We start from the raw sequence: 12,416 nt of genomic DNA on the forward strand, positions 1-12,416 counted from the left end.
AATTTTCCGATTTTTAATGACCAAAGTCATTAATTAATTTTTAAGCCACCAAGCTGAAATGCAATACCGAACCCCGGGCTTCGTCGAAGATTACTTGACCAAAATTTCAACCAATTTGGTTGAAAAATGAGGGCGTGACAGTGCCGCCTCAACTTTCACAAAAAGCCGGATATGACGTCATCAAAGACATTTATCAAAAAAATGAAAAAAACGTTCGGGGATTTCATACCCAGGAACTCTCATGTCAAATTTCATAAAGATCGGTCCAGTAGTTTAGTCTGAATCGCTCTACACACACACACACACGCACACACGCACACACACACACACATACACCACGACCCTCGTTTCGATTCCCCCTCGATGTTAAAATATTTAGTCAAAACTTGACTAAATATAAAAAAAACCAGACACACACACAAAAACCCACCGAAAACGACAACACCACGGCACAGAGAAAACATCGATCGCCGGCGAGCAGGCAACAACAAGCCCGACAAGGGACACCACTCCGCTTTTTACAACTCCCATATCCAAGGGAAGTCAGTCTCGTGCGTTCGTTCGTTGCGCGAACGTAAAAAGATGTCGTCTGCATTTGCAATCGTATTCGGAAAGTGTGTTCATATCGAACAAACACGACTGATAAGTCGGTACTCGAAGAGTGCAACCTTGGTGGACATTTTTCATGATTTTCATCCAACTTTGGACGGCAAACTGTTCGGGATAAAATGTGTTGGGTCGACGAAAATAAGTGCCGAGCCCGAATTTGTGACAATCAGTCCAGACTGCGTTCAAGACTGTGTTCACTAGTGGCACTATACAGTTTAAAGGGTATGTCCAGTTTTCTTTTCTTAACATGAAAAAGTAATTAATATCTGTGGTTCCAAATACACCAATATGAAAATACCTCGAATATCCTGCATACACAAATATTTTTATCATTTCAAGAGGGACCAACCAAAAAAAAAAAACAAAAAAAAAAAGTTTAATCGACCTACCTACCCTATTTTTTTTGGCCATGAAACCGTAACCAAAGCATTTTTTTTTTTTTGGCCTAATAAAAGTCTGAACCCCTTGAGCACAGTCTGTAAGAATTCTATTTTAACACTTGATGTTTCACACACACACACACACACACCTACATGATCAACTCCAAAATCAGTTTACTGACAAAAACAAGGTTTATTTGTTGTAAAGTTCTATGGCATTCACATGGTCGGAAATAAAAAGAACAGCAAAACATCTCATTTAACACAAATCCAGATGGCATATTTTTTGGTCAAAACGGATACACATTGAAATGCACATGTGTGTGTTTGGTTGTGTACACACAAACCCAGCAAGTTTCACTTCAGAAGCATAATAATCAGCCATGACATTTTCAATCCCTTCCAACATAGCCAGCTTTTTGTGAATGTACGCGAGTTACACCAGAAACTTGCGAGTTAAAAAAAAACTTACAAGTACTTCTCCTTTAAACTGCTTTTTTGTGAAGACAGCATTTATTCATCTCCAAACTGAGAGTACAAACATTTTAAGCTTTTTGTGATGACAGCATTTCTTCATCTCCAAACTGAGAGTACAAACATTTTAAGCTTTTTGTGAAGACAGCATTTCTTCATCTCCAAACTGAGAGTACAAACATTTTAAGCTTTTTGTGAAGACAGCATTTCTTCATCTCCAAACTGAGAGTACGAACATTTTAAGCTTTTTGTGAAGACAGCATTTCTTCATCTCCAAACTGAGAGTACAAACATTTTAAGCTTTTTGTGAAGACAGCATTTCTTCATCTCCAAACTGAGAGTACAAACATTTTAAGCTTTTTGTGATGACAGCATTTCTTCATCTCCAAACTGAGAGTACAAACATTTTAAGCTTTTTGTGATGATTGTAGGACTTAACCAATAGGTACTAGAGTTACTTGTACTTTTAGAGCTGTGCTCTGAAAAATGGGTTCCCTCCTTCATATCACTCACACACAGTGGTGCCTGTGATAAAAGTATACCCATGGGACCTGTTACAGTGTTCCTACATTGCAGGTGCCCCTTCATGACGGGTGTATTTTAGGTTGAGACAAAGGGACACAAGAATGTCCTTCATTACCGCCCTGATATGGCCCTTTGTGGTCGGCTGGGCGTTAAGCAAACAAACAAACAAACAAACAAAATGTCCTTCATTAGGAAGTGTCCTCTCATGAGAGGGGCCTCACATCGCAGGTACCACTGTATGTGAAGTAAATAGATGTTAAAAGCTGCAGTTTGATAATGACAGGATCGTTCAGTGCTTTCATTATGGATACAATATATAGAGTGAATTCAGATATAACCTTTTGGACAGTTTTCAGTTTCGAGATGAAGAAATTGCTGTTTCCACAAAACATGTCTGGGTTTTTATTTTCATCTATGCAAGTTAATGCACTGATCCAGATTTCAGGAACTCAAACTTTACATGTACCATATTTGCTATGAAAACTTCCTTTAGCTATTCCCACACTATCGTGTTTAATGACACTCAGTATAGCACAACCTTAAATCATGACAATACAGTGGAATGAAATCAGTTAATGGACTCTGCTTCGCCGCTTGTCCTCTCATTGTTGCTGCTGTTTCTTGACCAAAACCTAACCCAGCTCTTGACACAGGCATCACACATTTCTTGAAGCAGCAGTTTGTTTGTTTGTTTTGCTTAACGCCCAGCCGACCACGAAGGGCCATATCAGGGCGGTGCTGCTTTGACATATAACGTGCGCCACACACAAGACAGAAGTCGCAGTCTCACCCAGTCACATTATTCTGACACCGGACCAACCAGTCCTAGCACTAACCCCATAATGCCAGACGCCAGGCGGAGCAGCCACTAGATTGCCAATTTTAAAGTCTTAGGTATGACCCGGCCGGGGTTCGAACCCACGATCTCCCGATCACGGGGCGGACGCCTTACCACTAGGCCAACCGTGCCGGTGAAGCAGCAGTTCAAGCACACAAAACAACTGGTCTTGAATAGTGGCTTGCAAGCGAACAACAGGTGTTTAATCTAAAAATAATACGATCAAAGAAACTTCAGATTATTATAGATCAACATGTGGTCATGTCTGGTGTAGGCACTCTACTGTGAAAATCCCATGAGGTATGCGGTGGTTTAACTGAACTTCTGTCAGTTTAAACCAGGTGTAAAGGGGGCTATTAAATTCATTAACACACAATTAAAAACCGTTTCACAGCAAACTTTCTTCCTTTGAACTTTGATTACAAAAAAACAAAAAAAACTTCCGCAATTTTTTCAGCCAACCTACATCAGCACATGTACAACCTTTTGTTCATGGACAATTATGTTTGATACTTTTTAAGTTCAACTTCAAAATTAATTTGAACATATCATTATCAAGGTTTTGTTATTGTTTACCATGGGTTTGTTATGAAGCTTCAGATGAGAAGCTTTAGATGGTTTGATTAGTATGAAGTCACATTCTTCAGCTAATTACAAAGTCAATATCCAAAAATATAAATATGAAGTGTTACTTTTGACAATCCATCATACATGTGGGAGCATCTCGTTATTCCCCCGTATCGTTACTCCCTCGGCTCGTTACTCCTCCGGCTTGTTACTAACCCTAACCCTAACCCTAAGGGGGAGTAACGAGCTGGGGGAGTAACGAGCCGGGGGAGTAACGAGCTGATTCCATACATGTAATATCAAAACCAAACAAAAACGCCAAACACTCTTGACTACATGTAGTTATGATCTGTGAGTTTTCTTGGTGTAAAACCGAAACTGCTTCTTCATGCTATATCGCAGTATGGCGTGTGAAAGCACTGTAAATACAACATTGCACATATCAAAATAGAATAACAAGTGGTGCCTGCATTACATCTACAACGTCTATCATTCATTTTGTTTACAACTGTACGAACACAATGCATACTTATTCTTCTAAGTAAGCCCAACTCTGCAGCGACTCCTAAAATACCACAACATTGGCTAAACTATACTTACTAAAATATGAGTTGCTAAACACAAAATATACTTTTTCATTACAGAGCAGGAACATTAGAGTCAGTAAATAAAAGATGCTGTAAAACAAAATTCAACAATTATTTGGATCTAAAAAACAAAACAAAAGGTTATTGTGTCAGATAAAGAGTATGTCAAGAAGCACTAAACTACAGCTAATGCAGGTAATTTGAAAGGAAAAACATAGCTGCCATTACAGGGATTTACTTTTCAGGGAACATTTGAATTAGCACAGCATGAAACTAAACACTACCTGTGGACAAGGTAATATATATTCACAAGCATTACCGAACTGGAATCAGCAAATGCTTGAATCATATACTTCTTCAAAAATAAGAACTGCCCCTTATCCCACCGGCTCCCCAAACATTCAGTTAATTATTATAGAAATGCTGGTGATAACCTTGAAATAATGTTTAAGTATGAGATGATTACATGTATGAATTACATTGTACTGCAAAACTGCCTGAGAGAAAACTTTACTAGCAGTGTCCTTACCAGATTATCATGATAATAAATTTTTTAAGGCAAGTTTTTTATTATTCAAAAGACAGTCCGACACATTTGAACGTAAAATATCAGCGTTTAAGTGGGTTTAAGTGATGAGGTGATTTATCTAGTCACAAGGAAGCGGGGAATACAAGGTTTCCTTACGTGTGATCATCAGAATGTAGGCAGAATCAAACAAGAAATTCCTGCAAAAACTTTATCTGCTCCACAAAAGCGCAACCCGTATTGAACGCAAGAAAGAGAACGCGTAATGCAAAGGAATATAACAAAGCTGCATCTCAGCAAGAATACACTTAAAGTGTAACACAAAAGAGGTGAATGTTTTAAGTAAGACCAAAGGTTACAGAAATGTTCACAGCACAGCAACTCATCACTGCTAAATGGATTGCGTTGCACAGTTTGAGGAGTTAACGTTTGTAAAAAGTAAACAAAATAGCATACTCACAATAATACTGCACATACATGTACAAGCAAACTTGCGTGCACACTATTTGTAAGACAAATTCAGCAACAACAGCACACACAAATCATGAAAATATTGCATTAAAACAAAATCGCACATACAAAAATGGGACAACAAAAATATTGCACAATGTGTAGAGACTCTCAAAAGGACAAAGAAGTAACATAATGCGGAATGTGTGGAAAACTAATAGATGTTTCATTGGAAGGTAATTATGGCTGTTGACAGCAAAGTCGGGCAAGGATCCTAACTGCTAACCCAGACTTCCGGTGGCTCCGTCTTTGAAGCTACCCCAACAGGAGAGGACAAATAGTTTGAATCCTGTTAATTTATGTCGGTGAGAAACGCCTAAGGCCTAAACAAAAAATAGGTGTGGTTACGGTAACCCGACCTACCCTATTTTTAGGGGCCGATCCTATAACTTTTTATTACATTTGTCAAAAAAAACAAAACAAAAAAAAACAACCGAGTGCAAAAAACGCAATGAAAGCGAAAGCGCCCGAGTCGCACACTTATTTTCCTGTCAAGTAGGTTTAATTTGTACACATTAGAAAAAAAAGTTAAAAAAAAAAAAAGTGATTGCCTACCTACCTACCCTATTTTTTTGGGCTATGTTACCGTAACCACACCTATTTTTTTTTTGGCCTAACCATAGAATGGCATTTTACTGGATTTAATGCCAGACATAATGATCAAGGAATAATCAAGGGACACAATTTTCACAGAGATCTTCTTCGTTCATAGAAAAATCTCCACCCTTAATCCACCAGGTGCGGCCAGGATTGGACCAGCATCTTATCCACTAGGCCATTGTGGCTGTCTGTGTACAGAGATGATACATCCGGTTGCAGGGATTTTGTATGTTACTTTAGAGGTGTATTTTATTACACTGTAAAATTGTTTGTGACTAGTTACTCCCAAGTCTTAAAAGATTATGGATAAAGTAAAGTAAGTAATATAAATACACCCCAAATACAGAGGGTGTCAATCCATATTGCACACTGCCGTCGCTATCAAATACTGCAGTCATCTCACCATTGTGATGCAAAATACTGCACCTGTTCTTCATTATCACATTCAAGCTTATCAACAACAAGTCTCGTAATACCTCAGAGAAATAAATACGGAATGATGGTGTGGCAATGGCACGGCAAGCTTGACACTCCAAAACAACGGCTAAATATCACATCATATTTCACAAAGCACGCATAAAAAACAATACCAAGCATGCAGTCATTTGTAGGACTGAAACTACTGTTAACACATCAATGCACATGACATAAAATTTCCACTCACTGTAAGAATATTGCAAACTACCTGTTAACTTAGCCTGACATTGCTCAAGCCAGTGTAAGACAAAACTCAGGCAAACATACAAAGCTGAGTTATCTTTTTTTCCTTTAAACCTTTTCCATCTTAGTTATTGTGTTGTGCCTTTTTTGATAAAAAGCAGTAAAATAAAATAAGAATCTCCCTATTCCATTTACTGAAGAAAAACAAACTTTAAGACACTAAAAGCTTTAAGCACTCTATAACATCAGTTGAATAAAGCTGGACTGCAGAATTATGATGGCAAAATATTTTTACAGAAAAAAAAGTCTTGTTACTCTTTCAAACAAACTATTCTGTTACATATAAATGTATACATGTATTTCCAGTAAAACCTGTGCCAGTTTCATTGACTGACTTATATATAAATGTGTCTGTGTTAATGTTCTGTTTCAAATTAGTTATCAATAGGACACACACACACACACACACACACACACATCTGATGCATGTTTTTCAACTGTTCTCCACCAGTCATATGATGCCTGCTGTCAATATATATAACTACAGGACACGCCACTTTTTAAAAGAAAACATGCATTTGTTTGCTAACATGAGCATTATAACCACAAGTACACACACTGCTGTTCTTGTACACAAACATTTGTAGAAGTACAGGTTTTGAGCAAAACTTAGATCTCTTTCTCTCGCTCCTATGGTATTTGGTATTGTTCATGAGCAATCTCTACTGAACAAAGAATAATTTGAAGTGGTTGGTTTTGATTCAACAGTATATATACTGGGTTTGGTATACATTCAATATTGAAAACATTCTGGACAAATTCAAATAAAAAGGACATGGTTTTAAATACAGTGTACACATTGTTACTCATCCCAAAACGCAAAATCTGATGGCAGTAGTGAATATTATAGCAACATCACTTGAAAACTGCCACACGGATAGAAGACCTGCCACTACCACACGCAAAATACACACCAGCAAGACGTACTCTCGTTCAAGATCTGCAGTAAGGTTGTAGCCACTCCTATATATACTGCTGCCGATTGCAATATATATAATGTACAGTATGTGAACAAGAAACAAAATAACAGATGGGTCGTTCTGCAGAGCTGGGGTCCATTTTGTGGCATGCATTCTCAGATTTGTAAATGATTATAATGTATACAGTGGAACCCCCCTTTTAAGACCCCCCAATTTAAGACCCCATCCATTTTAAGACTTTTTTGCTCAGACTTTCTGTTCATAACCTCTGTAAAATTACCCCCATTTAAGGAGTCTTAAAATGATTTTAAGACTCCTTCCTTTTTAAGACCTGATTTTCTCAGATTTTTGGAGGTCTTAAATAGGGAGTTCCACTGTATTAAATGGCAAATAGAATGCGTTCTCTGTACTTTTGTCATTAATACTCTAGTAAGATAATGATACAAACATTCAACAAGAACATAGTACAGATTTTTCGTCTTTAAAAAAAAATGTTAGTATGAAAATCCATGTCACATCCTCTGGTTTCCATGCTACGCAAGTGTTGTATGTTGAAATGTGTGTAATGTACTGAAAGTAGACGATCAAAATGTGAAATTATTTCTAAGTCTTTCTCTACAGGCCAAGGGTATATAATGGAAACAGAATTTATTAATGAAATCAATTTGTATGGTTAAAATGTCCCAGCCGAATGAAGAAATCTCACTCACGTAACATGGTTACATGTACCACCGGAGCCCAGTTCTGTAGAATGAAGAAATCTCACTCACGTAACATGGTTACATGTACCACCGGAGCCCAGTTCTGTAGAATGAAGAAATCTCACTCACGTAACATGGTTACATGTACCACCGGAGCCCAGTTCTGTAGAATAATGAAGAAATCTCACTCACGTAACATGGTTACATGTACCACCGGAGCCCAGTTCTGTAGAATAATGAAGAAATCTCACTCACGTAACATGGTTACATGTACCACCGGAGCCCAGTTCTGTAGAATAATGAAGAAATCTCACTCACGTAACATGGTTACATGTACCACCGGAGCCCAGTTCTGTAGAATAATGAAGAAATCTCACTCACGTAACATGGTTACATGTACCACCGGAGCCCAGTTCTGTAGAATAACCCACATCTCTACCTCGCGCACACAAGTTCGAAGTCAGACTATAGCAGATTTGGTGTAGCTTTTCAGTTCAGTCAAGAAAAAAAGTCCCATTTGACAAGTGCTCTCAAACTTTTCACAACTGCACTCCGAAACAGGACTGTTGACGTGCCGAAATCAAGAATAAACCCAAGAAGGGTTAGTTCATGGAACCTCCAATGAATGGACTTTGTAGGGGATGGACAGGTTTACAGATAATATCGAGACAATGAGGAACTTTTCCCCCGTACATGAAGACTTCTCCGCATCAAGACAGCGAGGATGGAACGGCCCACTAAGCAAAGTTCCTTTCATTATTATTATCACTTGTACGTCCGCCCACTACTAGGACCATTAGGTGGACATACATGTACTTGTAAATGTTTTGTTGTGTCTTCTTCTGCGTTCATGGGCTGAAACTCCCACGTACACTCGTGGTTTTTACGTGTACAGTGGAACCCGCCTCTTTAAGACCTCTAAAAATCTGGTCTTAATAAAAAGGAGGGAGTCTTAAAATGGGGTTAATTTTACAGAGGTTAAGAACAGAAAGTCTGAGAAAAAAAGGAGGGAGTCTTAAATTTGGGGGCCATAAAACTAAAAGGGGGTTCCACTGTATGACCAGTTTTATCCCGCCATTTCAGCTGCCAAACACCACTTTCGGGGGAATTGCTGTGTCTAAATTTAAACGTTCCATGAACTAACTTTTTTGTTTTTATGTTTTTAATTCTTTCACACCTGGACTGATAGTCTACGAAGCAAGTTGGCCATCAAAGCAATGGATTGACCAATCCGTAGCATTGGTCACTTTGGTAATGGGTCTTGGTGTGACTGTGTACTCAGCTCACTCCGCGATCATCATCAGCTTGTGTCCAGCTCAGGACTGGAATCATCAAACAGGTCGCCAAAATCTGCACACACACACACAAAACAAATTGAAATATCAAAGACAATGAGTATGACAGTCATTTATTAAGACTCAAAACAATTACAGGACCATGACTTGTATCAGCCACCACAAAAAAACGCACAAGAAGCATGTGTGCCAGACTAGGTCTAAGCTTACTGTGGAGAGAAAAGGAGAGTGATAGAATGTGTGTGTGTGTGTGTGTGTGTGTTCATGTGTGTCTGCATGCATTATATTCTGTGTCTGTGAGTGAATGGTCTCATCTTGCAATTGATCGGGCTCTACAATACATGTCCTGCCAACTTTTTAGCATAGACCTAAAAGGGTGCAGATACCCCACACAGAACCTCACCATTCTTGAAATCAGCATGAACATAGGCAGGCGCCATTTCTATGCGAGCCAGCAGTTGTGATTTTTCGCTGTCATCATCCGACTCGCACCCTGTGTCTGTGGAGTCGTCGCTATGACGATCCAGCCTGGACCTACCAGCTTTCAGGCTCATGAGGCGGCTGCCATTGGCTGCCCCAGTCAGGTGACCACCGTTTGCCGCAGCATCCTGCGTCAGTCGACTGATGTTCACGCCGGGCACCACCTGACTGCTGTACAAGCTGAGGCCGGTGGAGGTAAGATCGTTACTACCGCGACGCGCCTCGGTCAGGTGTGACGTGATCTCACTGCAACCAGCACCCAGCATCAACACTCTGTAGTCCGTCGCGCCTGGCGTGGACAGCCTGCTGTCATGGCGACTGGACCCCGCAGCAGATGACACAGACACGCCATCAATGTTGTCACTCAGGTCGGAATGGTTAGGATTGTGTAGACTGTTGATGTAATCGTCCACCCCTGCCTGAGCCTGGTCCTTACAGCCACACACCGCATCCTGGGCCCCGGCCTTCTCTCTCCTCACCACAGCCTGGCTGTGGTTGGCGAACGTGAGATAGTCAATGTCCACGTCGTCAATGTGACTGTTTGCGACATGAAACACAGTCAGGTCCACCACCTCCGGGACTATGTGGTTGTTGGGTATGGAATTGATCAGTTCTCTTTTGGCAGCCTGCTGTGAGGTCTTGACAGTCGGTCCTGTGTTAGGGTCCTGTGGATGGCATCTTGTACAATGAGGACTACCAGCGTTTTCCCCTGGAATGTTTTCTGAATGGACCGAGACCAGACCGTCAAGTAAACCATGGGGTCCGTTTATACTCAGGGCATAACCACCCACACGGTCAGGTGAAGCGGGTTCACGTCCAAGCAGGGGGTCTTTGTGAGCGTGGAAGCTGGCCGTCCCCTGTGAAGTGGATGTGGCGCTTGACTGCCGACTGGAGCGGATGCTCTCCACCTCAACGTCCACTCTGGTGGCCGTGCGCACTGACCCTGGAGGCGACCCCACACTCTCTGCAGACGCTGTCGGCACGACCAGCACCTCTCTCTGTCGTGGGGGGAGAGGGGGTGGCTGAGACCCAGAGTCTACCCGGGTGTGGCGCGGGGGTCGGGGTGGGGGGTTAGCACCGTGATGGATTGTCACGAAGCTTAAGTTGGGCGCGCTCTGTGTGCGCAGTGGTGTGAGGAGGTCAGAATCCTGGCTGACCGTCTCCCCCGGCCCGCAGCGCTGGCATGAGCTGCGGTCGTGTTGGAAGTCGCACTTTTCGATTTCCAGCGTGGATCCGTTCTTTGAGAGCCGAAGTGTGATCCGGGAGGTGCCGCGACATCCGTGCTCGTACGTTGCGCTCGTGCAGCTGTGGGGAGGAAACTGTCTGTCCATGGGGGGTGCGGAATAACGGTCCCTGGCCCCTGTCCCCTCGACCCTCCCTGAGTCCGCGCTACGCCTGTGACTGCTGCGTTGTCTCAGCCTGACGCCGTCCCCCATGGAGCGAGGTCTGGAGGATCGTGCGACCCCCCACGGTCCTCCCCCCTCCCCGGCCACTCGCACACAGGCCACGGCCCGACGGCTCGGACGGCACCCCATCTCACCCCCTGCCACCACAGTCCGGCGCTGGAAGGCCCTCCGTCACACACCGTTGACAACTGGCCACACCCCACTGACCACACAGTGGCGCGGTCAGGTGAAACAGTAGCGCACCGAGTGCTGTCTGCTAGTGCTCAGCCAACCATGGCACTGGAGCGGAAGTGCCGTCATGGCGATAGTCAGTGCGCAGGCGCGATAGGAAATCAGGAGGGGGAAACAAAAACAATGACTTCATCCAGAGATCTGTAGCGCATCAGATTCCTCCACTTTCCGTGGCAGGCGCGCTCTCTGCTCAGCATAATGTGCGTCTGGGGGCAGGTAAAGCACGCATGCACTGTCGTCTGTCACATGACTGGCGGCAAATTACACTAATGCACCCATTCTCCTCCTGTCGCGCACTGTCCTGCTCCAACTGAGAACTTTCGCTTTCAGAGACAGCCGACCAATCGGTTGCTAGGAAACCGTTAGTAGTCTTTCTTTCTTTATTTGGTGTTTAACGTCGTTTTCAACCATTCAAGGTTATATCGCGACGGGGGATGAATAGGTGTGCAGTCGCATGTTTGATGCAATCAGACTGTATGAGCTGAATTCCGCCTTGCATTTCATGGTTGATACATGTATTGCAGGCGACACGTCTCTTCGCTAGAGCTTGGGTGACACTTCTATTTTGAGACTTCGTCGAGTTTGGTATTGTCACAGTCGGTGCTGGGAAAACGGGCCGAAAAGCTAGCTTTGCCTCCTACCACACCCCGCTCCTATACTAGTACTTGTACATGCTTGCTTATGATCCGTCACGTATTCGGAAACCGGGATGTCACACTTGCATTGCTGTTTTGTTGTTGTTGTTTTTAATAAATAAAAAAATTCCTACCTAAAGTGTTAATACGTACACTTATGGACACACACACACACACACACACACACACACACACACACACAGATGAATAGACAGAACAGTGAGATAATGAAATGCTCGATGAGATTCTTTTCTTTCTGTTTAATTTTGCATTGGTTAGTGTTTAGATATATCTATACTGTCCTAGGGAATTTAAACACTTGCCTTTCTCTCTGTTGATAATGTTGATGTTGTGTTTGCCTGTTGGAAGTTGATTACACTGCAGAACTGCATACATTGGTTTCAGTACACTA

The 12,416-nt window shown here is 42.1% G+C and overlaps 2 protein-coding genes across 2 annotated transcripts in view; one reads left to right on the plus strand and one right to left on the minus strand.

Annotated features, from left to right (window-relative positions):
- Positions 1-6,731: 6,731 nt before the first annotated feature.
- On the minus strand, positions 6,732-11,183 carry LOC138965284 (uncharacterized). The gene is made up of 2 exons (XM_070337414.1): positions 9,656-11,183; positions 6,732-9,307 (listed from the first exon to the last, which is right to left on the minus strand). The coding sequence occupies exons 1-2, from the start codon at positions 11,166-11,168 to the stop codon at positions 9,258-9,260; spliced, it is 1,563 nt and encodes a 520-aa protein (XP_070193515.1). The 5' UTR covers positions 11,169-11,183; the 3' UTR covers positions 6,732-9,257.
- A 287-nt stretch (positions 11,184-11,470) lies between these two features.
- The window catches only part of LOC138965289 (putative surface protein SACOL0050), a 20,637-nt gene continuing 19,691 nt past the window's right edge, over positions 11,471-12,416 (plus strand). The window contains exon 1 of the mRNA XM_070337419.1: positions 11,471-11,585. The gene's annotated coding sequence lies outside the window, so the exon portion shown is untranslated. The remainder of the gene's footprint in view (positions 11,586-12,416) is intronic.

This window comes from Littorina saxatilis, linkage group LG4 (assembly GCF_037325665.1).
Source record: "Littorina saxatilis isolate snail1 linkage group LG4, US_GU_Lsax_2.0, whole genome shotgun sequence".
Classification (NCBI taxonomy): Eukaryota; Metazoa; Mollusca; class Gastropoda; order Littorinimorpha; family Littorinidae; genus Littorina; species Littorina saxatilis.